At 41.2% G+C, this 25518-nt stretch overlaps 1 protein-coding gene across 1 annotated transcript; it reads left to right on the plus strand.

Moving 5' to 3' along the window:
- The first annotated feature begins 7525 nt into the window (after positions 1 to 7525).
- trappc8 (trafficking protein particle complex subunit 8) lies at positions 7526 to 25465 on the plus strand. Its single transcript, XM_084548665.1, has 29 exons — positions 7526 to 7901; positions 8965 to 9174; positions 9717 to 9806; positions 11371 to 11545; positions 11672 to 11825; positions 12163 to 12253; positions 12664 to 12905; positions 13543 to 13658; positions 13754 to 13904; positions 14673 to 14773; positions 15972 to 16077; positions 16228 to 16359; positions 16866 to 17090; positions 17200 to 17305; positions 18050 to 18244; positions 18363 to 18556; positions 18829 to 18903; positions 19203 to 19308; positions 19399 to 19556; positions 20177 to 20598; positions 20858 to 21014; positions 21108 to 21204; positions 21788 to 21856; positions 21979 to 22019; positions 22232 to 22435; positions 22832 to 22933; positions 23320 to 23459; positions 23661 to 23750; positions 24290 to 25465. Exons 1-29 carry the CDS (start codon positions 7745 to 7747, stop codon positions 24522 to 24524), a joined length of 4341 nt encoding a protein of 1446 aa, XP_084404791.1. The 5' UTR covers positions 7526 to 7744; the 3' UTR covers positions 24525 to 25465.
- The last annotated feature ends 53 nt before the right edge of the window (positions 25466 to 25518 follow it).

Here is a 25518-nt window from a genome sequence, read left to right on the forward strand (position 1 = left end):
CATTTGCAAAAAAAAATAAAAAAGATGTTTAAATGATGAAAACTGAAACTGAACTAGTTTTATATTACCGCCTTTTAGTAAAACTGAGACAAAGTAATTGTTGCCACATGGTAAATAATGCAATGGAGAGATACGAAGCTGTGATCCAGAGTTTAAAAATCATTTTCTGCCACTTTACTGATGTTATTCGACTTTTGGGAACAGGTTTCTAGCAAACTTATTGAAAGATATATACTTTATCTCAAACTTGGAAATGTCAGTGATGCATTAGCAATGCGCAGACTTACCATACATAATCTAAAACAACAGAAATCCTTCCTTTTAAACCATCCTTCCAGTTGATGATAGGTGTCCAGTTGAGGGACGTCTATCATCAACTGGAAGGATGGTTTCATAGATGGTTTACGAGATGCTGTCTCTTCAAATAAATGTTTATTTCACCCTGTCTCTTCAAATAAATGTTTATTTCACCCCATTGGCATGAACACATAGCTTTGCCCCTTAGAGTTTAGTTGGGTTAAAGTGAGTCACTGGACTCACTGGTACACTTTGCACATGGTAGATTTTGTTGGAGCAATTAATTTCTTTTTATTGCAATTCCATTTCAATATTCAATGATTTTATTGTTCTTGTAAATATTGTAATGGAATTGCAATGAAAAGAAATGAACTGCTCCAAGAAAATCTACCATGTGCAAAGTGTGCCAATAAGTCCAGTGACTCACTTTAACCCAGCTGAACTCAAAGGGGCATAGCTATGTGTTCATGCCAATGGGGTGAAATAAACATTCATTTGAAGAGACAGCATCTTTTAAACCCATCCCTCCAGTTGATGATAGATGTCCCTCAGTTGGGCATGTATCATCTTGCTCCTCCTTCACCTCCCTAAACACATTTTTACTGAGTGCAGTGTTATCAATTGTGAATCGATTTTACTGGAGTTCACAAAGTGTTAGTCTTTTATTTATTTATTTTTTTAGAAAGTTCCTGCTTCCATGGTGGTGCCCCATACATATTATTAGTAATGAATCATTTTACAACTATAATAATTAATAACCATCTCGATAATTAATAACAATATTAGGTCTGTTTGTCCAGTTACATATGGTAAATGGTAAATGGCCTTGCTTTTATATAGCGCTTTTCTACCTGTTGGTACTCAAAACGCTTTACAGTCACGGACACATACCCATTTGTTCACACAAGCACTCACACATTCACACTGGGGGTTCAGTGTCTTGCTCAAGGACACTTCGCCATGTGGCACATTCCGGGGATCGAACCGTTAATCCTCTGGTTCGTGGACAACCCGCTCTACCTACTGAGCCACAGCCTCCCATATGCACCCCTTGTATTTCCTACCTCTTCCACTCGGACTTTAAGCCCATATTTATTATATAGGCTTAATTGTATCATCAGTATGTACATGTGTACAACACATAACATTATATTATTACTATTACTACTTTTCCACCCTTTTTGCTATGCATGCATCCTTGACCATCTGTAAATGGTGAACAGTTATAAGAAACATCTGTAAAATTGTTGAGAAGGCATCTCAAACGGCAAATAAAGTCAATTGTTGCTGCTATTGCACGGTTCTGCTCTGGGCCCTCTTTTTGTTTCGTGCATCGCCCTTTCCACCCACTAGATGTCCTGAGTCATTCAGTCTGTGCTCAGCCTCCTGTCCACCACACCCACCTCACCTGCTCCCAAAATCGACACACCCAGAGGCGCAGCTTGTTAACAAGTTTGCTGACAAACTTTAAACTACACCAGTGGCAATGTTCAAAGCAACTTCAGTGCCTGTGCTTTCTATCTTACTAAACCAAACCCAAGACATAGAAATAGCTCATTATCACTCAACTACTATTGAATAGAAAAGAAGATCGGTGGAGTAATCTGACATAATTCTAGTTCTGCACAGCCTGAAACAGTTTGTTCACATCAAATACTAACCAACATCAATGCTTTATTTTAATAAAGCTGCAACATGTGATGGATATAAAGTTTTGTCTACCTGTCTGCGCACTGCTGTAATTGGATATGCCTCTTCACTCCTCATCCCATTGTGGTGCCGTGTCTTCTTTGCCTGTCGGACCCCTCCTCTTCCTCACTCTAAAGATCATTACCGCCTACAGCCCTCCTACAAACGACTTGCCACCCAGTAAGTTGTTTAAACAGAAAAAAATTATGGAGGAGTAAGGAGGCACTGAACCAACAAACAAACGTCTTTCTTTGCCACTGCTAACCCCGGTACTTTAGAAGTTCAGTGCTCCGGTTACTGTGTTTTTCTGGCATCTCAATAACATAAATGAACAAACAATAGCTGGAGTTGCAAACATTTATTTTTTATTTTTTCTACATTTTGACTGAAATCGTCAAGGGAAGATTTTGTGTCAACTGGTGCAGCGTTTAATCAAAGGAGATGTGTGACACAACCAAAAGTGATGAATGTTCAACATCTGTTCATCTCCACGTAAGAGAGATTTAGTTGCATAGTACAATATTTCTTTTGATAGGTTTGAGAAAGTGAAAATGTTTTTGAAATACCAAAATTACCTTTTAATTTACTTCCAGACCAGTTTTGTTAAACTGTTTTTTCAATGCGTCTAAACCCAGTTTTAAAGTATCGCTGTGTTCTCACTATGCGATGCAACAAAAAAAAACATTTGAGCACGTCTGCAGCTTCAGAAGTAATCGCTAAGACGTAAAGTAACAAAAGCGAGTAGATTTTTTTTTTTGTGTGTGTGTCCTTAGAAAGTAAGAGGTCAAAGAGTCAAACTCACCATCCACCAGGTCTTGGCGGTGACATTATAACACAACTGCCACTTCACCGAGTTGTCTGCCTCACCACATCCTCCTTGCGTAGCTGACATCATGGCAACGGAGTGGAGCAGTCGAAATGTCAAATGCTCAGTCCGCTGGACTCACACTGTTTAAAAAACGCTAACAGGCAGAGCTTTTCATGTCCCGGTGCATGTGTTCCATTTCCAGCTGTCAACTTCCGGTGTTTCTTGCTCACCTGCCATTTCAAGCTTGGTACTCCTATCTCCTACACCTTTAAATAAATCCTCTACACAGCAATGGACACACTTCTGTTGCTCTGGTCAGTTAGATAGTCTCACTTCCTATGGTTTTGGACTGCAGCTGCACTTTGGTGTAAAACAGATGTTAGTTCTCTGTGGGTCCTGAACAGGCATTGGTATTGTTTCTCCAGCCCCTCTTAGCACCTATCCACAGTCAAAACTGTCTTTGTAGGTTCTCCCAGTCCCCCCTGTTATTTTTTCAAGTGGAAAAGGCAGCAGCCACCAACAAACCAACAAGCCAACCACCAACTGAGTGGGCTGTCCCTTTGAAGAGGTGGATTAGGAACTTGTAGACGCGTTCATGGGCACAAGCGCACATATACACCAAATGTTTCTTACCAGCTAAGTACAGATATACATTTTTCAGTCTCCATTTTTCCTCTCTTTATGTTTCTTTCTCTCTCGCTCTTTCGTCTTCTTTCCATTTTTTTTTGACAACCTCTGAACAAAAATGCTTGCCACAGGGACGTCAACTGTTTATGTGGATTTTTAATGCTGACAACCCCACAACAAGACGGACCTCAAAATTGAATTCATGTCTTTTGTTTTTGGTTTTTTATTAACCCTTCATGGGGCAAGTGACCATATTTGGTAACTTTAGCGCACATTTTAAAGTGCGTCCCGGTGCGTCCTCTCAGTGAGGTTTAGAAGCATGTGGTTTTCATCCAGCCAATCAGAAAAGATCAAGGCAACGTTCTCAGGTCAAATCAGGGTCAGACGTGGTCGGCAAGGTCAACCTCCGCATGAACTGTTAGGTACCGCGAAGAAGTGGCCTGATGTTGTCTAATGTGATAATGTGTGTGTTGACAAGTGCCTGAATCATCACTTTTGCCCTCATCTTCTTCTTCTACTGTTGCAGTTGGCGCTTTTCCATCTGCAGCCTGTTTGGGCAGAGCCTCTGCGAGTCCCCTGAGGTCTAAAATACATGTTTACATTTGTTTACCACTTCAATCTTTAACCTTTGTTTTCTCCATGAACATTAGAAATTTAGAAAAAATGCACAAAAGTGAAAAAGTCTTCTTATGGCCTACAATAACACTCTAGGGTTGCAATTATGAATTTCCAAGTATTTCAATGAGTGCCCTGTAAAGGGTTAAGAAGGGTCAAGTTCAGGTTATTCCAGGACCCAAATATAAAACTCCAAGTAAGCATAACAGAGCACTCTCTTAGGAAGTTTAAGAGATAGTTAAACTTTTGGGGGAATTATTACATTTCTTGGAGACACGGTTCCCAGTTCACGGTGGCTCTACTCTCAGCACGGATCTGTTGCATAGAGGAACCATTGTTTTTTTAAGATGTTCTTACAGTGTGGTTGAGTTAGCATCTGCAGCTCAAAGAGCAAGAGTCTTGCATGCAAGGATGTCAGATCAACCACAGCCCGCCATGGAGAAGGTCACTCTTCCACCAAATGTCACATTGCCGTTTTAGGCTTGCAGTATCATTTACCATAGCATGGGTCATCACTTATTTTAAGTGGATACTGCTGCGAAAAGAGGATTGAAATGTATTCGGGGTTTAGCAATGTGAAACGGCCCACCTCACACCACACAAATTAAAAACACGGTCTTGTAATTACTTGTCCAAAGAGTCAAATCTACATTCCCATCCCCGGCCTTAATTTGATAATTAACCTCCCTCTGAGTTGTAAACATTTAGCATTTCGGCCTTAAACAGATGATATAAAGGGAGAAAATTACAGGTCAGAATAAACACGCACACAAACTATTACCAAAAGCCTGGGACAGACTTCGTACTCACTGGATGACAGAGCAGAACAAACCTCTGTGACTTCAAATCTGCTGCATTTATTCTGTCAACACAATTTTGTGCTGCTGTCCTTTAAGCTGTCACACATGAGGCCATGAGGCTTTGTGCCAAACCAGGTAGAGACGGAAAATAAAGAGAAGAGGAAGGTGGAGGAGAAGAGAGCAACAGAAGGAATGGGATGAATTCACACATACGTCTGAATAAATCCGACATGCAGCATATAAAGATGATACAAACGAGAGTATGTGATACTAGGTGATATAAGGGACGTTGAATGGATAGAGCCAGCATGTATTTATTGTATAAAAACTTTGTGGGCAAACAGTGTGCTCATAAAGTTACTGGCATATGAATTAACAAGAGCACATAGGTATAAAACATGTATTCTTATACTGTAAATTAAGTTGGATATATTAGGCAGCAAGTGAATATTTTGCCCTCAGAGTTAACGTTTGAAGCCAGGAAAATGGTCGTATCGCTCAGCTGGAAGGACTGAGTGATACTGAAAAGGGGGAAATTGTGGGGTGTTTCCAGTCTGCATCGATCAGTATCTATCAAAAGTAGTCCAAAGGAAGGAAACACTTCGAACTGGGCAACAGGGTCACAGGCGCTTAATGTAGCTGAAACTGCAAAAGTTCATGAAAGGTGTCAGAATACACAGTACACCGCAGTTTGTTTCGTTTGGGATTTAATAGCAGCAGACCAGTCATGGTTCCCATGCTCACCCCTACGCACCGCTGAAAGCTCCTACAATGGGCACATGAGCATCAGAACTGGATCACAGAGCAATGGAAGAAGATGGCCTAGTCTGAAGAATCATGTTTTCTTTTACTTACATCATGGGGATGGCTGTGTGTATGTGTGACGCATGCTTGGGCACCAGAATGCACTATAACAAGTCAGCAGAGGCACTGCGAAGCTTTAGGCAATGTTCTGCTGATACATCTGTTACTCATATGGATGCTGCTTTGGCTCGCTCGTATACCAAGCATCTTTGCAGACCGTCAACAGTCCTTCAGTGAAATTGTATTTCCTAATAATGCTGCCTGCCACAAACCACAAATATTTTCACACTTGCTAATTCCTATTAATAGTCTTGTTGCAGTTTTATAGATGAGCTAAAGATAGAGGTATACAATAAATAAATAAGAGTAATGCAACATAGAAGTAATAGATAGATAAGTTTTTCAGCATTAATTCTGACAATGTTGCACGGGTGAAAGGTGGCAGTCCTGGTCATCAGTTTGGTGTGCAAATAAAAGGACTTATCTCGGTCAGATATAACACTACACATTTACATAGTGACTTCCTAAAGTGCTATGGGCCAAACACAGTTACTTCAGTTTTGTCTGAGATTAGTAAAAATAATATTATATAATAATAAAAAAGTTATTTACATATTTATATCTTCAAGGTATGCTTGGAGTCTGATTTGTTTCGTCCTAGCACAGAACCTTATGGAAAAACACGACTAACCTTTGTATAAACGAAAGAATCATTATTGACACGGAAAAACCTGGAATCTGTCCGACAGACAGGATTCAAACCAGACTGATGTGGTTCCTTTAATCCTGACTCCCACTTACAGGTTCTAGCAGGACGAGTATAGAGGCAAGTCTGCTGTCTGAAGGAATGAGGGGATTGTAAATAACATTAATCAGGTTTCTGTTTCTGTACTGTGTTGAACTCTAGCTTGATCAGGAGTTTTCAGGATATGGGTTCTGTAAAGCGTCTTAAGACAATCGAAATTGTTATTGACACTACTAATGTATCTGAACTGAATTAAAAAGTTACTAAAAATCCACAAACCATACCTTCTTAAATGGTCTCATGACTGACTGGATAGAAAAGGGTAGCTGGATATACAATAGGCCTGGATAAGATATGACCTGGGTCGTCTGCGTATCCATTTTTATTGAGAATTTAATTGTAACTGCTTGATTTATAAAAAGAAATGTCTGAAATTGTGTTATTTAATCATGTTGATTACAAAAGCCTTTCAGACATATTATACACTTATTTGATTGACTGAACAGAAACTGAAAAGTAGCTTTGTAACAGCTGTTGTATCTGCATGAGCTGTAGTCATGAATGGATTAAAGGGCCCCTGGGAAAATACTGTTTGTTCCTGAGAACAGGCAAAAAAATATATGTATTTGTTGTCAACTTTTTGTCACCGCCTGCTGGTTGTTTCCAGTGCTGCTATATTGTACTTGTAATTGCCACTTCATTCATCAAACACTAAAACGATCAACTATGTGGCAGTCTTCTGGATGTAATATAATTAGTGCAGCAACGATTGGCAATTATTGCAAATGCATTGACATGATAGATTCGATTATTTCAGATACTGATTGAGTTAACAACAATAGGAAACCGCAACAAAGCTAGTTTAGTTAATTTAGTCTCAGTTGTATAAAGCAGAACAACATTTCATTTCTCTTATTCAAAACAATACAACATGGCACAAGGAGAATATTTCTAGGGGTGCGTTCAGTCTGTGGTTTTGAGAGAAAATGGAAAAGCTGAAACCTTCAGGAAAAATGGGGATATGCAATTTTGTTGCATCCTACATGTAATGAGAATAAAAGCTTTTCATTTCAAACACATCAACCACCAGGAAATTGCCTTTAATAAAATCGGATAGGTCTGCGAACCATCTAAACCCCGCCCAGCGCCCCGCCTTCCGGCAGCTCTCGCTGTGTTTGACAAGCATCACCTGACCGTCTCAGCTACACAGGAAGAGCTTGGACGAATTCAACATGGCGGCTGTCTGTTATTGCTAGAGCGGTTGTCTTGGGCAATGAAATTGTCAGAGCATTTTTGAATTTTAGCCCAGTTGACTCCGTGTTTTAAGTGTGTTTTGGTGTTTTTTTACACTAGTCCGACATGGCCCACTGTGTGCAGTCTGTGCAGGAGTTCGTCCAGGACTCGTTTGTCCCTATGGTGGCCGTCTTGTGCAGCAAAGAAGCGGAGAGAGTGACTCGCAAGAACAACCTGAATTTTGCTGAGCTGCTGAGGCCTTTCAGTCGAATAACATCCGAAGGTAAGAGCGACTGTTCAGGGCATCGAGCTTTATAGTTTCACAGCTGTTATTAACTTAAACTTCAGTCAGGTAGCTAGCATCTTTAGCCTTGACATTAGCCGTGTGCTAGCAGTCTGGCTTGTGACTAAGCAGCTGTAGAGTAGCTGAAGTCCACTCCTGCTTATCACACCGTGCAAGAAATAGTACACCAATCAGCCACAACATTAAAACCACTGACAGGAGAAGTGAATAACATTAACCATCTTGTGACAATTCAATGTTCTGCTGGGAAACTTTTGGACCTGGCATTCATGTGGATGTTACTTAGACATGTACCACCCACCTAGACCAGACCAGACACCCCCCACCCCATAGCAATGACACTCCTTGATGGCAGCAGCCATCCCCAGCAGGATGCACCCTGACACAGACACAAAAACGGTTTAGGATCAACTCAAAAAACATGAAAAACAGCACAAGGTGTTGACCTGGCCTCCAAATTGACTAGATCCCAAACTGTGGGATGATCCACAGAGGTCCCTCCCCTCAACCCATAGGACCCAAAGACCCCCCCACTAACAACATCCTGTTGCCAGACACCACAGGACACCCTCAGGAGGCCCATGTCCATTTTCTGATGAGTCAGAACTGTTTTGGAGGCACAAGAGAGACCTACACAATATTAGGAAGGTGGTCATAATGTTATGTCTGATTGGTGTATTTAAGACACCGAGCTTAATATACATTAGTAGTCAATACTTAGACGCACCTTCATGTTCAGTGGTTTTTCTTTGTATTTATTATTTTGTCTATTGTAGATTAATACTGTTCAGCCACCTGTGGGGTCACCCAACTGTCACTGGGTAGCAGCCATGCCCAAATGATGCATAACTTTAAGCCTTGATATCATTTTAGTACAAATTCAGCTGCCACAAGTGGGGAAATAATCATACCAGGCTGTAAATGTGTTTATTTCTGTTGTAAAGTTGCCGGTTTAAACATTGACACCTTTTGGGATTTCACTCAAGTGGCTATTGTAGGATCTCTTTTCCGGATGAGCACACAGTTCTTGTCTTCTTTTCAGGTCACATCCGGGATCCCAACAACCAGATGCAGGTTGTGAAAAATCTGCGTATCTGTGTTAACAATGTTGTGAAAAGCCCAAGCCCGTCGTCTTCTGCCCTCAGCCCCGGTCAGCGCAGGCTGCTCAATGAAGTGGTGTTGTCCTGCCAGCAGCAAGAGGGTGCTGCGACCAGTGTCATGACAACAGGAGACTATCACCTCAACTTAAGTTGTGAGTACTAGAATTTGATAATACTAGTAGTGTCACTACTACTTATGCTTAGAGACAGGAGCCTGAATCAGTTTGCTGCACAGGGTCCAGAAACAGTTTTAGAAATTTGAGATATTTCCACAATATTTTACCTTGATTTGGCGCATCTTGCATATGGTTTTGCTTTTGTGCGGCTCTTCTCTATCGTCATATGTTTTAAATCCTAAATGCTGCCACATATCAGCTTTCAGGCCTCGCGGCGCTCTCAGAGTTGTACACGGGTATTTGAGTACCGAGTATCACATAGTTTCAAGTCAAGACAACTCAGTTTAATATGTAATTTGGCACCAAATCGATTTACTAAAATGGCAAGAAGTTGTTGCAAGTAGCAATGCCATGGACTAAAATATGATTGCATACTTAATTTGATACTTGTAATGAGATATGCATAAAAGAAGAAAGGCTGTATCAAATAGCCTACCTTTGACATGAATGGATTTAGGAAAGAAAACTTGTGATAGGAGACACTGGCTGTTGTTTTTATTTTGTCTTTGTATTTCCAGTAACCACGCCCTGGTTTGAAGCCTACCGGGAGAATTTCTTGATGTCGATGCCCGCCTCTGACCACGAGTTCCTCAATCACTACCTTGCCTGTATCCTTATGAAAGCTCATGAATCTAGCCACTGGTCAACACATTTTCGTCAGGTAAATGGTCAATGGACACTTATTCCCACACACGTGTGCCAGGAACTGGGAGCAAGTGTGTAACTCAAAGATACCTCAGCACGTTGTCCATGCGCATTTAAGTTATGCAATGCCCTGGTACACTATAGCGACATCTTTTAATGCAAAAGACGTTGATAAAATACATTAGTTAGTCTTTTTATTTACTTTAGCAGAACCTGCACTGTGTGGGAAACAGAGTAGGTGAAAGAGGCATTTCTGTAGTTGCACATCACTGCCTATTAGAGGTGTACCGACTAGTTACTGCTGTGCCATGACGCTTTAAGCAGGAAGTCGACTAGTCGCAGATCACGTGACAATAACAACACGGACGCCTCCGAAAAGACAGGTGAGGAGCCCAGTCAGTCATTGCAGCAAACTAGCAGCAGTTCATCGAGTTTGTGGAAATACTTCATGAAAGATGAAGCCCATTCTACCGTGAATATGCAGAATATGTAAGTCAGTCCTGAAATACAACAAAGGTACTACTGCGATACACTCTCATCTGAAAAGGCAACCGCTAACACTAACAGAGCAATGATCCAAATCCTGTCAACATCAGTCAGTTAACAACTTCACCTGCGGTTACAGAGAGAAGGAGGCTGCACATCAACAGTTTGCTGGTGAATTACATCGTCTAAAGTTATTAGACCTTTAGCTGCTACACGGAAAAGGCTTTGGAGATAAACATTTTTTTTTATTATACTATCTATCACAACACACTGCGAAGTACTATTAAATGCTACTGATACATATCTGCAGTACACAGTATTGATAAGCTCATGTGTTTATGTTCTGTTCGTATTTTTTGTTTTTTCCTGCCAAGTGAGAGCCGCATATTAGTGTCAGACTGACGGTGTTTATAGTGTTGACGTGGTCCCCGGCCGACAGTAGCCCGCGTTCAAGCTTCACTTACCTTGCAGAAAAACCTCCGTAGCTTCTTTTGTGTGAGCCTCTACAATATGTATTCAGGTCAAGAATATAGATTTCATTGTTGCAAGGCATTACTTTCTACCGTGGTTTTTTTTTGACGTCATCAACTAATTGACGTCGACTCGACTTTCACCACATTTCTAAGCCGACTGGTTAGTCATTTGTCAGGTTCAGGCTGTGGGCCTAGTTTTGACGTTTTGTCCTGCATCACTGCAACTAGTCAGACCTCTGTGGGTGGCTTTTCAGCTTGGCAAACCAATGCACAGAAAGAGAAGCAGACGTGATAAAAGTATTTATTTCTTCTTCAACTCATCTGAACAGTCAAATATACAAATATATTCACAGAAGTGAATAAACTGTCCTCTTGTGGTTTCCCATTTTGAACGAGGAACCCAGAACTACTGCCAGATGCTGGGATGAAGAGTTGTTTCCTTTCACACACACGCACACACACACACACACACACACACACACACACACACGTGTTTTCCAGTGCAACTTTGCGGTCCAGACATATTCTGCTTAATAGTTGTGTGTCCTTGACGTTGCGGTTCTCACAGGCCTACTGGTGGTGTCGTCCACCGAGGTCGCCCCTGTGGAGGAGTTCCTCAAGCTTTCCCAGGAGCAGCACAGGATTCAGCACAGCGGAGAATACACAAACCCCAAGTGGTTTATTCCCAACACACTCAAATACCATGTGTTACTGCATGACATGAGCGAGGGAGATGAACAGAGGTAGGGGAAAAAAAAGCGTTGCTATTAAACAGTCAAAAAAAATTTAATAATACACTTGTCTGTTTTTTAGTATAACTGCAAACTGAAGTATTTTTTTGTTTAATCAGTCTTTTGTTTTGTCTTCAGGGCAGAGACAGTTTATGAGGATATGAAGCAGAGGTATGGTTCTCAGGGCTGCTATCTGTTGAAATTGAACTCCCGCAACCTCTCAGCTGATAATGAGGAACAAATTCCTGATCCATGGAGTCAATACCTGCATAAACAGAATCCGTATAACCAGGTAATTGTTTTCTTGTTTTGTTTTTTGCAAATTTGCAACGAAACTTCAGCTCTTGGAGAAAAAAATAAATCTACAGAAAGCATAACAATCCAAAAGCTTCTTATAGAGGGCCACAGTAGAGGGAGTCGGTGTGTTGCTTACCTGCAAATGTTTGTTTTTCTGTTTAGATAAGCCTACATTTCTACGTTATTACACGCTGTTTCTTGAGACTGAATAAACTTTAATCCATTTTCATCAATGAATAGAGATTAAGCCCGATATTTCTTCAGCTGTGAGTACAAACTCTGTGAGAGCAGGACTGTACTGAAATGTGTCTTGTGTTTGACTCTTGTTGCAGGATCTGTTTGAGGATCCGGCTACAACTGCAAATACTGCTGAGAACAGTACCAGTGCAGCTGAACCATATTCCAGTTACCCAGCAGAGAAAGGTCAGTGAGTTCATCAGATCCTCATTTTATGCTCCACACCTGGGTTAGAGAGACGTTGTGTTAGTGTTCACTAGGGCTGCAACAAATTAGAATTATTTATTTTTCAGTCAGTCTGTTGATTAAATCGATTAATCCTTTGTTTAACTTACCACTTGTCATCCTGACTGTGTCGAAAAGAAGTCAGCTGTTCTTATTTTCTTCAGTTAAAGATGAATAATATGCAATTCCTTAACATCTGTCCAGACTATGTGGGCTTTTTTAAAATGGGTGGAATGCCACTTGCCAGTTTTCATGCTGTCACCTTAAAACTGCGCAATAATATATTATACCAGGGAGATCGTCTCCTCCTTTCATGACCTTGTTTTTTTGGAGAGTGTGAGTGATTTTGAATTTCGCACTTTTCCCACCAGATGGAGAGTCCAGTACCCTGGAAAGCCATCCCCTGCAGTTGGACACAGCCGGCAGCTCGGGGAGCCACCAAACCATTTGCGCTGCCGAAATCGACGTGAAGAAAGGTCCTAGAGATCCAGAGACCCACGGGACATGCCTGACCCTGAACGACCATGACCACATCAGACAGTTCATCCAAGAATTCACCTTCAGAGGCCTGCTGCCACACATTGAGAAGAACATCAGACAGCTGAACGACCAGGTACAGCTCCAAGTCTTGACCCCGAATGTTTTTAACTGTGGATTGAATCTACTGCTCGTGTGAGTAGTATGAGTGAATTGTTAAGAAGATTACAGTGTAATGAGATCATCTGTGTTCACTTCACAGGTTGGTGGTTTTACTATTGTGGCTGATATGTGTGGTTAACTTTCGTTTTGCCTTATAGGTGGTTAACCCCAAAACAACGAGATCATGTACCATTTGTTGGCCCTCTGATTGGTCAGCTGACCACCAACCAGAGGGCTTGTCAAGTCCCGACTTCCTATGTTACTGTTGCTAGGTTAGAAAATCGTAGAAAACCTGTAATAATAAGTCTAAAGGTTGAAGTGAGAGTTATTTCCTCCACTGTACCCACAGTTTTTGACTGCACCCTTTTCAAGTCTACAGGTGTTCAACCGGTTTCTATGGGAACATAGAAACAGGTTGTACAGTACATAGGAACAGTACCATGGGAAATCGAGACTTGACAAAGGGTAGGAGCCCTCTGGTTGGTGGTCTGAAGATAAATCAGAAGTCCAACAAAAGATCCATCATAATCAGTGGCCCATGAAAGCGACAGTAGCCGTTTCACCGTCATCTCTGCTGAACTGGTGCCTGTCGTCTTCCTCTCCGTCCACAGCTGGTGTCCAGGAAAGGTCTGAGTCGGTCTCTGTTCACTGCGACCAAGAAGTGGTTCGGTGGAGGGAAAGTTCCAGAGAAGGGCATCATTGAACCAAAGAGCACATGTGGTCTTCTGTAAGTTACCCCGTACTGCACCCTCATGGCATTGCAACACCATACGCATTGAATACGCCGCTGTCTGGTTTGACCTGTAACGTCTGTGATGACAGATATCCCCCAGAAGCCCCTGAACTGCAGATCAGGAAGCTGGCAGACCTGTGCTTCCTGGTGCAGCACTATGAGCTGGCCTACAGCTGCTACCACACAGCCAAGAAAGACTTTCTATCAGACCAGGCCATGCTCTATGCTGCAGGGGCACTGGTGAGAACAACAACATACACATTTCTTCTTATGAGAACTCTGTATATAATCTGTATAGCTATGGCACATCTAAGACATGGAACAGATAAACTGAGCAAACAAGATTCTTTCAATGAAAACATTCAAGTGTGGGTATCGCTACTGATTTCCTGAAACATTTCAATTCTGATTCGATTCAATTTAATATCAATTCACTGAGAGGTATTTCAGTATCAAAACAATTTTGCTTGATTATGAAATAGATTTTCTTCGAGTTCGGAGTTTTGTGGTATTTTCACAGTCTCTGACCTCTGGTTGGATCATCTTGCATATCCAGCTTTTCTCTGTCGCGATGCTTTCTAAATCCAAAATGCTGCCACACATCAGCTTTCAGGCCTGACGGTGCTCTTTCGGAAGCGTTTGTCATGTTTTGAACACTAGTCTTGTGTGAGAGAGATAATCTTGTTGCAATGATCTTGCAACACCAACCAATATTGCGAGACTGCAGCGAAATTTCTAACGAGAGGATGCAGAAAATGGTATACATATTTAAAAAAACAATAACAATCAATATTGAATTGATTTGAATCCCAGCCCTTGTGTGTTTTATTTAACAAAGATTGAATACTTTTCTTTATTAAAAAGTCATATAATCACAAGTTAGCCCCGGGATATTCAGTCGTGATGTTGACATTTATTTTCCTTAGTTCTTCTGTTTGTTTGTTTTTTCTACATTCTTGATTACATAGCTCTTCATTATCTGTCTCTTCATACCGATATCTTCTGTAGGAAATGGCTGCAGTGTCGGCCTTTCTGCAGGGTGGAGCCTCCAGACCTTACCCAGCACACTACATGGACACTGCAATACAGACGTACAGAGATGGCTGCAAGTATGACTGATAAAATTACATTATCTCTTTCTGTCTGCCGTTAAAATGTTTAAGGTAGCAATCTTATCATGGCTTACTATTAGGCGGGTGGTAATTAAATAATCACTTCTTGGTTTTTCCTGAGTGTGCGTTTAGTGCTAATGATTGCAAGCTAATGCCTTCTCGGTTAACACACTTTGTGGGTAAAGTACAGTCATTCATGCATGTATGGCCCCTCACCTGAGTTCAGTTTATCTTCAGGTGTTCAGGGACTGATTTGGAATATTTTTACATTATTTTTTTTCCATCAATTAAGAAGGTAACAGGACAGGTTTTGAGTGTGGCATTTGGAAACGTGTCTTGTGAGTTCACAACATGCAGTCAGAGGAACTCTCAGTGCAAGAGGAAGAAGGCTGCATAAACAAAACTAGTCCATCAGACAGGTAGCTGCTAATAACATAAGGTTCACATAACCTGGTGAATGATTGTTGGACTATTTTCATGGTAAAGTAAAACCCACTGCACACTATCTGCTGTAGTCCACCATAAAGAGAAGACTGCACACGAGCAAATGCATAGGGTTCACCGCAAGGTGCAAGCCAATCATAATCCTCAAGAAAAACTTTTAAAAAGCAGCTAAAACTTGGTGGATTCAGTGTTGTGGTACAGGCATGTGTGGCTTACAGTGACACTAAGCAGTTGGATGAACTGACTGTACAGTCGGTTTCAGCTAAATGCAAAGGTGATTGGACGGTGATCCGCAGTACAGACTTTGCAGACAGGACCCAGAAGATACTCAGTTAGTCACTTGATCTCATTTGCTGAGTCAGACGTGGTCTGAGCATGCAACTTTACTTGCTGAAGGCAAAACTAAATGCAGAAAGACATATGAAGAAAGCTGCAGCAAGTGTATGTTTTTGTTTTTGTCTCTGGTTATGTTCATGCCTTGCACAGTTACCAAATGATCCAAATTAATTTTAACTTGTCCACTTATACTGCACCCCTTGAAATGAATAATAATGGTTGCAGTTCCAAAATATGTTATATGATTGTTGAATTAATCTAAGTACGTATTCATTATATAGCTGTAACTTGAATATGTTTTGTTAAACAGCTAAAGTAACAAAAATTGTGTCAAGGGCCAAAAACGTATGGATCTGAATGAATGAGTCTGATCGTTGAACATCTCTGCAGCATCTTTTGTGTTTGTGCTTTGCAGGAACATGGTTCTGGCTGAGCGCTGTGCTTTTCTTAGTGCGGAGATACTCAAAAGTCAAGGGAAATACTCAGATGCTGCCACTCTGCTTATTAAGATGACGAGTGAGGTAAGGAAATATACATAATTTTATGCAGGACACGCTTTTAGCTGTATGGAAATGCCCCCGGTGCACTGAACACTTGACAGTTATTTAGTAAAAACTGCAGTAGATTCAGACTGCTTTTTACCATTTTACATCTTTACATTTCTTCTCCAGGACTCTGACCTGCGCAGTGCTCTGCTGTTGGAACAGGCCGGACATTGCTTCATTAATATGCGTAACCCTATGGTACGCAAGTTCGCCTTCCATATGATCCTGGCTGGTCATCGTTTCGGCAAAGCAGGACAGGTGAGTTTTTTGGCTGATCACTGATATATGGTTTTAACATGATGCTAGTGCTGTCTCTGACTGGAGCTGGGAACCAGTTTTAACTGTGATGTGTCTGTGTGTAACAATGTTTAGATATTTCTGTAGCATCTGCAGCATTGGTCTTGCACTTCCTATCCCATTTTTGTGTTTAGTGTTAGATTAGTTTAGAGTCAATTAATATTTTCTGGTCAAACCGTAGTTTGGGAGGGAATCTGCTGGCTTCTTTGGCCTGCGACCTTACAAAGGAAAGGTCTGAAGCTAAGTGTGTAGTGGCTGGATTAAGGATCAGAGGGACACCAAATCCAAGTAGCTACAGGCTGGGATAACTGGGCTGCTTTGGTTAGATCTCTTGTGGAGTTTTTGACAACACAAGATCACAGCAAACCTCTCATAACTGGAAGGTCTTGAAGCCAAAATGTGATCCTTTTTTATTGTTCTTGTCACCTTTTGAGCTTCACAACCTCTTCTTCTGTCTCTCGATATAGAAGAGGCACGCGCTGCGGTGTTACTGCCAAGCCATGCAGGTGTACAAGGAGAGGGGCTGGTCTTTGGCTGAAGATCATATCAACTTCACAATTGGTCGACAGTCCTTCACACTTCGCCAAACGGAGAACGCCGTAACGGCCTTCAGACAGATCCTGGTCAACGACAGCAGACAGACGGCCACACAGCAGGATGCCTTCCTCAGAGAGTACCTCTACGTTTATAAGGTAACTTCTTCTTTCTCCTGACCTTTCTCTAATCTGAGCAACCAAATGTGCCAAAGTTTGCTAGTACATCATTGACTGAAATTAAATTTGTGTTCTTTTTTTATTTTAGAGTTTATCAGGGCCAAATGAAGTCTGCCTCCCACAGCTGCCCTTGCCCTGCATCCACAGTTCAGCTACGAGGGTCTACTTCGGACATGAACCCCGCCTTGCAGAAGGTGATTTGTGATGTCTGTAATAGATTAGCTACAAAACAAATAAAATGACAATTAGACCTTTAAACCTGATCATCTTTAACATGCTGGCAATCTCACTAGATTGTACCTAGGAAGATTTACAAGAGACTTTTAATGTGGCACAAAAATGAAATGAAAGTCATCAGATTAACATAAAGGCTACAGCAGCACAAAAGTAAATTGGAGAGATAATAAATACATATCCTCTACCTTTCAGTCATCATCTCTTCAGATCTCACTCCATAAAAAAATATTATTGCCCAATGATGTGACCAGGGGAAAGATGTGGAGGTTGTGTGTATATGAAAAAAACATCTGGCATCAGTGCATTTATAAAAAATAAATAAATAAAACTGGCAGTGAGTTTGGGTTAAGTATGCATCAGTTTATCATGGAATTCTTATTAATTCCTATTTCGTTTTTTGATTATTTGCTTTATTTACTTTATTTACTTGTTCCATTACCATATGTTAACTGGTAAAGTTTATCAAGTCTGCTGCTTTAATAATTATGTTATTTGAATCCATCCACTACTATTAAAATGGTCTTAATTTTCACTTATAGCACCTGTAACAAGTTTTACTCTGTAATATTCCTTTTTTTTTAATGTAATGCTGATGTTTGACCATGATACCTTTGAGCAGATGTTTACATTATGACCATATTGCCATTTTTGATGTTTAATGGAGACACATTGATTGTAAAATGCCTTGAAATCAATTGCAGGGGAGAAGCAGGCAGCCACTCATGTGTCCTTGGACCAGGAGTATGACCAGGACTCGTCAGCCATGTGGTGCAATCTAGAGAAGCAGCTTGCAGCTTCTGCTAACCGGGGTGTCGTCCCAGTAAACTTCCAGCCCACTCAGTGCTGTTTGAACAGCCAGACGGACAACCTCCGTCATCCACTGGCTGTGGTTCAGGGTGAGATGTCTGAGCAGACACAGTGACGCTCTGTTTAAAGTGTTACTCAGACAATAATATGAAGAATTATAATAATATGAGCCGTTGTGTTTACAGTCCTCTCTTGTTGTCTCTACAGAGCCAGTCATTGTGGAGGTGACATTCAGGAACCCTTTGAAGGTTTCTCTGGCTCTGTCCAATCTCTCGCTCCTCTGGAGGTTTAGTGCTGACGGGACGTCCTCGTCTTCAAAGGAGAAAACGACTGAAGGCTTGCAAGGAAAAACAGACACCGATAATGAGACCATCACCAATGAGGAGACCTCGGCTCTTGGAGTAGGCAACCTAGACTAATGTCTTTATAGGAACTGCAGAATTTTTGCTCTGTTTGCCGTTTACAGTAGGTATAAAAAGTCAGTCACATGAACAGAAAAAAAACTGAGCTCACTTAGCCTAGTCTGTAAACTAGCATGCTACACAAAAAAGCTGTACACACGAAACACATACAGTACACAAAATCCTGATTTAACAGGGATGTATAGATGCTTATACTCACTGTAAATGCATTATTTTAAGATTTTTCTCATCTTCCCTGCTTCCTCTGGCAGACGACCCAGAAAGACGACATTGTCACCACGGAGATCATCAAGGAGTTTCACATGGGTCCAGAGGAGACCAAACTGGTACGGTGCTCTCTGAAGTTAAAGGTTGTGGCGTGGATCTTGTGATCTACCAGCTCACTGCACGGACAGGACAAGTGTTAAAATTAGTGTCTGCAGTGTATAATTAAAAGCTGACAGCTCATGTCATATCAGTTTAATCCAAAATATTCACAAATGCATAAAGAATATTGATAATATTGTAAGTCTTTTAAATCTTCACCACATTAATGGGGACTGTAGCTTCATGGACAAAATGCATGAGATTATGGGTTGAAAAGAATTCAAGTACTGCTGCTAACGGTCAGTCGCTTTGGTCTCAGGCACGACTCAGGCTCCTGCCACACAAAACTGGTCAGCTGAATATTGTAGGTGTGATGTACAACCTGGCTGCAGTTCCCTCTGGAGAAGTGGATCCTAGCACTGAAGGTAAGTGTGTGCAGATTTGTCATCTGATAGAAATTAACTTAAGAGAAAACAAATCCCAGTGACACAGTGTGGATTCCCTCCCGTTTACAGGTCAGCAGACATCGGACGCAATAGTGGTTCTTGGCAAACAGGACCTAAAGATCAAGGGCCCACGACTTAACGTTACCAAAGAGGACAAGATGTCAGTTCGTCACGGTCCAGATCGACGTCTGGATCCCATCATAACACCACCTATGCCACTGATAGAGGTAGCATTGCAAAATAGGATGAGTGCCTAGTTTGAGCATCAGTGCTAACACGGGTTTACAAACCTGGCAACTAGCAACTAGCATGGCATGACCTGTTGCAGAAAGTGTTTCAGTAACTTATTATTACCTTGGTGGGAATACCAAGGAAGGTCTGTTTTCCTAAGCTGACTTATTTTTAGTGACATGAACCAAGTGTGCTATAGAAAGCTGGACAGAAACAGCAGTAATAAGTTCCACTAACAGGGTTTAGTTTAAAAGTGACCACTTCAAACGTCTGGTCATGTTGAGCTGTACGCTTGGAGTGAAGCACCTACGACTCCTGTTGGTGATATAGGACTACTGTAGATCTCTAGTTTAGAGAGGACACAAGAATCTAGAATAGGGTCTGTTGCAAAAGTGCTTGTATTTACCATGTAGATGATCCCAGTTCACCAGATATCACTGGATGTAATATTTTCCACAAATATGTCGATCATTTTCACAATTTTTTTTTATATTACCGAAAACAAATAGCAAAAAACTAAACAAATAAATGAAATGTTATGTATTTGTACCAATGCAGCCTGTTATTTAACATGTTTGTGGGTGTGTGTGTGTGTCTGTGTGCATGTGTGGCTCAGGTCTTCTTCCTGCAGTTCCCCACCGCCCTACTCTGTGGTGAGATCAGGAAAGCCTACGTTGAGTTTTGTAACGTCAGTGCTGTTCCCGTGTGTGCTTTGCGAGTGGCGTCCACGCACCCTGATTTCTTTACCTTTGGCAGCCAGGCCACAGCGCCCCTCAACCCAACCTCAGCGGAAAACTGCTCGCCCGTTAAACCCTTATCCGCAACCGTCCAGCCGGGATCGGTGGCGTCTGAGATGTACGTTCCGGCGGAGGATTTACGCCAGCCCTCCGGTGTGATGGAGATTCCAATAGATGGCATGCTGCAGCCGGGCGAGTCCAAACAGCTGCCTCTCTGGCTCAGAGGACCAGATACGGAGGGAGTCCATGAAATCAACTTCCTGTTTTACTATGAGAGCCCTGAGAAAGGGCTCAAAATGAGGTAAAAATGAACTTGAATCATGTGTGCTTATAATTATCTTGCAAGCTTTTATGCAAAATGTTTGAATAGAGATCAACAAATAAATTCAACCATTCACAAGGCTAATTACAGTCGTGGGGTTTCCCATTCCCATTTGGAAAAATATAGGAATAGTGCAGAAGCAGTTGAGTTGACACTGAATTAAGCCTGTAACACAGCTGCTTTGTGTTCGCGTGAAATACGACAAAATCATTGAGTCTCTCTCTCTGTCTGTCTCTAGTTACCGGGTGCTACGTCACACAGTGTTCATCTGTGCCAGTCGGTCTTTAAGTGTACAAGCGTCAGCCTGCCACAGCAGCGTTCCTCCGCATCACTGTCCAAATGAGAAGGGCAGCGGGGGAGCGCTTGTCTTCATCGATGTGGAGAACATCAATACGGTGAGCTACACAGCGTTTTAAATCTAACCGTCAAGTTGGAACAATCGAGCGCGGCTCAAAACTTAATTTAATCTCACTCCCTCTGCCTCTCAGAGCGAAGGTGGCGTGCGCGAGTTCCACATCGTTCAGGTGTCGAGCAGCAGTCAGCACTGGCGCCTCCACAAGTACATCAACCCAGACAAGGATAAAGGTGTGTCAGGAGTTGCCTTTGATTCATCTCTTAGAAGGTCTATTTCCATTTGTCCGTATGTCGTTTATTGTGCGCTGCTGTGTGTAGCCTTAACAGAGTCTTTTTGCAATATCTGAAACAAAAAACAAAAGGAGCACAGATACATTCCCTTCCAAGGGGTCTCCTGTACCTCTGAAAATAGAATTTAACAAACTGTGATGCCAGACTAATGAACAAATGGGCATGAATAATTGAAGATCAACAGCAGTTTGATTTGTCCTTTAATGGCTTATCATAAGAGAATTATTACAGTACATTTTGTAATGTCTTCACGGTAAACCCAACGTTCACTTGTGCTTTAACTCAACCACGTTATGTCGTTATTCTTCTATTGCATTAGCCCAGATAGGATTACAAAAAATGCTCTAAATCATAATTCATACTTAAGCCACTGACAAGTCCAGTGTTTATGTGAGGACAGTGACAAATACCATGTTATTCTATCTAAACTGATCCGATATGTGATATCCTCTGTTCTTTTTTTCTTATTTTATCTATGTGACGTCGGTATCATTTACAGCCTTTCCTCTCTCTGTCCCTCCAGACTGTAAACTCGGCAGCAGAGAACGAGCTAAGCTGTGTTTCACGGCCACACGTTGCAAACCTCATCAAGGTATTTTGTGAAGAATTAACAAACCACATTTATGGGCTTTACTGGAAGTAGATTTACACTATTGACTAAACGTAGATTTGACGTGTTTATCTGTTGTTTCTTCCCAACCTTGAACTCTCTAGAGAAATACACCTTTGCAGACCTGAATCTGACAGATGAACAGGTAAATATAAACACACATTCATATTTGAAATGTACATTCTCATTTTGATCATTGGTAGTAGAAATATGTCATCTCATCAGTGATATAGTTGTGTCTCTGGTTACTCTTTGTGTTTGATGCTTTGCAGATATGCATGTTTGCTGTAACTGATCCTTTTGACTACTTTGGAAAAGTGGAAATCACCTCACCTCTTTCTGCTCTGTCTGTGTTAGATCTTGAGTTCCTTCACACCTCGTGCAGATTTCTTCTTACACTGCTGTCGGACCTTGGGATCTCAGGAGGTGGAAGTTGCGTCATCCAGGACGTCGTCCATGGGCAAAAATCAGGGCTCTTCGCCTACCGATGACGGAGCTGACCTCAGCAACATCGCCAAGAAGTGCAATGAGCTGGACCTTAAGATAATTGTCATGTGGAAGGTACATAAAACAAAACCAGATGATACATAACACCATGACTCTGTATCACGCTTAGTGAGGCCACTAAAAACTTATTTATGACAATATTATTTATTCAGTGAAATATTATAGCTTTAGGAAGCATTTTGTCTACTTTCAGGACTTCTGCTGATGTTTTGTAGAAAATTGTCAAAGGTGTAAAAACCTGCACCTACAGCTGCACTGTTTTTGTTTTAACATGATTATCACTGTTACCTTGTCACGTGTGACGGGCAGTTCAATCAAATGCTAAATGAATAAGCTGGCTAAACTGGCTATTATTAAAATGTCGTGGCAGAACTGTGTTGTACTGAATAACTGGACAATAATTGGACAGTCGGTGCTGTTTCCAGTTTGTGACTGTGTGTGTCTCTACAGGCCTTTGTGATTGAGGACAACAAACAACTGATCTTAGAAGGCCAGCTCCATGTGGCGCTGCAGGCCATTGGCAAAGAGGCCTCTTCTCTGACTCTCAAAGAGGTACAGCAAACACACGCAAATAAATACCTTTTTAAAATCTCAACTAAGAACGAAAATGTGTGTAAGTTAACAACGCTGAAGTTTTATCTCTGCTGTTAATAACGAAGAATATCACTGGAATTTTTATTTGAATAGTTACAGAAAGTTTGCATTAACTGCTTGTTAATGAGGTAAATAAATGCCCTGGTCAGTGTTTTGGGAAATAAAGTAGTAATGTTGTCATAGAACATGTTTCTGCTAGAGCACTGAAATCTTAATAATGTAGAATGAGCAGCTTTACACTAAAAACCTGATGGTTTCATATCACAGTGTGGGTTTAATTCATTTTTAATTAGGAGGTGATGTTACCTAGTGGTCTGTAACTTTGTGTGTGTGTGTGTTTCCAGGAAGCTCAGGAGATGGTGCTGCTGAAGTTTAAATCGGAGCTTCCTCCTCCAGTCGCGCTGCCCTCTGCAGAGCTGTCTCAACTCATCAAAACCAGTCTGCACTACCCTGAAACCTACACGCATCCATTTTTCCAAAACAGGTGAGACGCCTGTCACAGTCTGCCTTGATACGGTTCCTAGTATGTGCTTGAAGTCCATATTCATAACTATAACTTGAATATGTTTTGATAAACAGTTAAAATAACTAAAAGATATCTTCGGTATTGCTCTATAATCATAAACGTACAAACGAGAACTGCTCTCGAGTTGGTAAAGTTGTTTTTTTCCCTCTGTCCCTCTAGTCTTTGCTTGGTGCCAGTTACTCTGACTCTGTCCAACTGCTGTTTGGCACATGTAGATGTCATCATTGACTTGAGACACAAATTCACCAGGTAAGTCGATGATGTAAACACAAGTGAGCCTTCCTAATAATATTTGGCCTGGAACCTGTGTGACAGTAAAGTTCAGCTTAAGCTAATTGAAGTTAGTCAAACTTCATTCGGAATATATACATAATCAAGGTTATTCATACTTGTCTAAAATCGTTTCTTTAAAAAAAATAAAAATAAAAATAAAAAATAATGGCAACAATACACTGTTTCATCAGGAAGTATTCAGACTGCTTCCCTGTTTCAGAGCTAGACACTAAGGTGTTCTTTTTGTAGCAAGTACAGGAAAAGTTGTCAGAATTGAGCAGAGAGTATTTTTGTAAATGATAGATTTAAGTTTTCGTATTTTCTGCAGAAATGCATTAAAATAATATATATTAAACAGCTAAAAGTGGTGTAGTCTTTGCCGAACTAAAATGAAATGATGGAAAATAGTAGCTAAGGAAAAGGCGTACGGACAGGACGTCACAGGATGTGTATTTGGGGGCCAGGTGACTTAAGTGTTTTTCATACAGCTCTCCTTCCATTCATGTCTTCTCCAGCTCAGAGCCTCAGGAAGTCCACAATTCATTCGCTTGGGTTGGTCAGACCCAGCACAAGCTGCAGCTGAAGCCTCAGGAGGTGCTGTGCCTAACTCTGCAAGCCTGCTTCCTGCAGGCAGGAGTCTACAACCTCAACACGCCGCAAGTCTTCGCCAAGCCAGCTAAGCAGACTGCCATGTCTGAGACGAGGCAGCAGACGGCCAGTCCAGCTCTCATCATTATCAAAAATGCCTGAGCGGAGCATGAGGACTTGACACTTAGCAGAGCCCTCATATTACAGCACATGAAAATACTTGTTTTGTTTTTTTTTTCCTGATAAGTCCTCATATTTTTTTGGTAACAGTTACTAAAATAGAAAAACCTGATGAAACCAGATGAAGTCAGGTCGACCGTGGATCTTTCGTTTCATGCAGTTTCACTTGCGTGTACAGTCGGCTCCATATATGCAACATATTCAAGGCATACGACACCGGCACATTTGTTTTCTGTTCTAGCTGCTTACTAAAACCTTCAAGGTACAGTTGTTAAATGAATACAGGCTTAAAATTCAGTGTTGCATCCAAATTAGAAGAAAGGTTTAGGAACTATATCTACTCACACACTTCCCTATTTCCAGGTGCTCAAAAAGTTGTTTCATGAATGTGGCGTACACCGTCATTATTTTCTTCTTCAGTGAAGAAATGTGGGTTTTGCATTTGAAAACAGTTGCCGTGAATCCACATAATGTGTTTGAATGAGCTCTCTCCGCATAAGGGGGAAGCGGGAAATCCTTAGGCTGCAAAAACAAAGCTATGGGAGAGATGGCAGGAAGATTTTAAAACAAGACTTTTACGAGAGCAAAGTGCAAATTATTCATGAAACTCAAGAATACAAAGGCCAGAACTTTTCTGGCACAGCATTATTTTAACAGACAGAACTCCCGACCCAGAGGAAACCGTGCAGATGCTAGCTGCACACACAACAGAACTACAGTGCTGCCCCTTTTGTGCTTCTATTAATTCATTAGTTTAATCACATTTGAGCTCCCTAACAATCGTCGACTGTATATAAATGTTTGCAGCTTGTACAGTTTGAAAACCTGAGAGTCTGACCTTGAAGCTCATTTTGATTATATAACTAATACCTGAATGTTAGAATAACATAAATTGTGTCCAAACACATAAAGAACTAACTGCACTTCTTTTTCTGTCTGAGAATTGTTTCATGAACACGTTTGACCTGAGAACTGT

Source organism: Chelon labrosus, assembly GCF_963514085.1.
Source record: "Chelon labrosus genome assembly, chromosome: 7".
Classification (NCBI taxonomy): domain Eukaryota; kingdom Metazoa; phylum Chordata; class Actinopteri; order Mugiliformes; family Mugilidae; genus Chelon; species Chelon labrosus.

Excerpts from the sequence above, each read along its gene's own strand:
- trappc8 (XM_084548665.1), top strand. The coding sequence starts at position 7,745 with ATGGCCCACTGTGTGCAGTCTGTGCAGGAGTTCGTCCAGGACTCGTTT. Across the intron at positions 12,254-12,663 it reads CAGTTACCCAGCAGAGAAAG|ATGGAGAGTCCAGTACCCTG; the intron begins GTCAGTGAGTTC and ends TTTTCCCACCAG. Across the intron at positions 12,906-13,542 it reads TCAGACAGCTGAACGACCAG|CTGGTGTCCAGGAAAGGTCT; the intron begins GTACAGCTCCAA and ends CTCCGTCCACAG.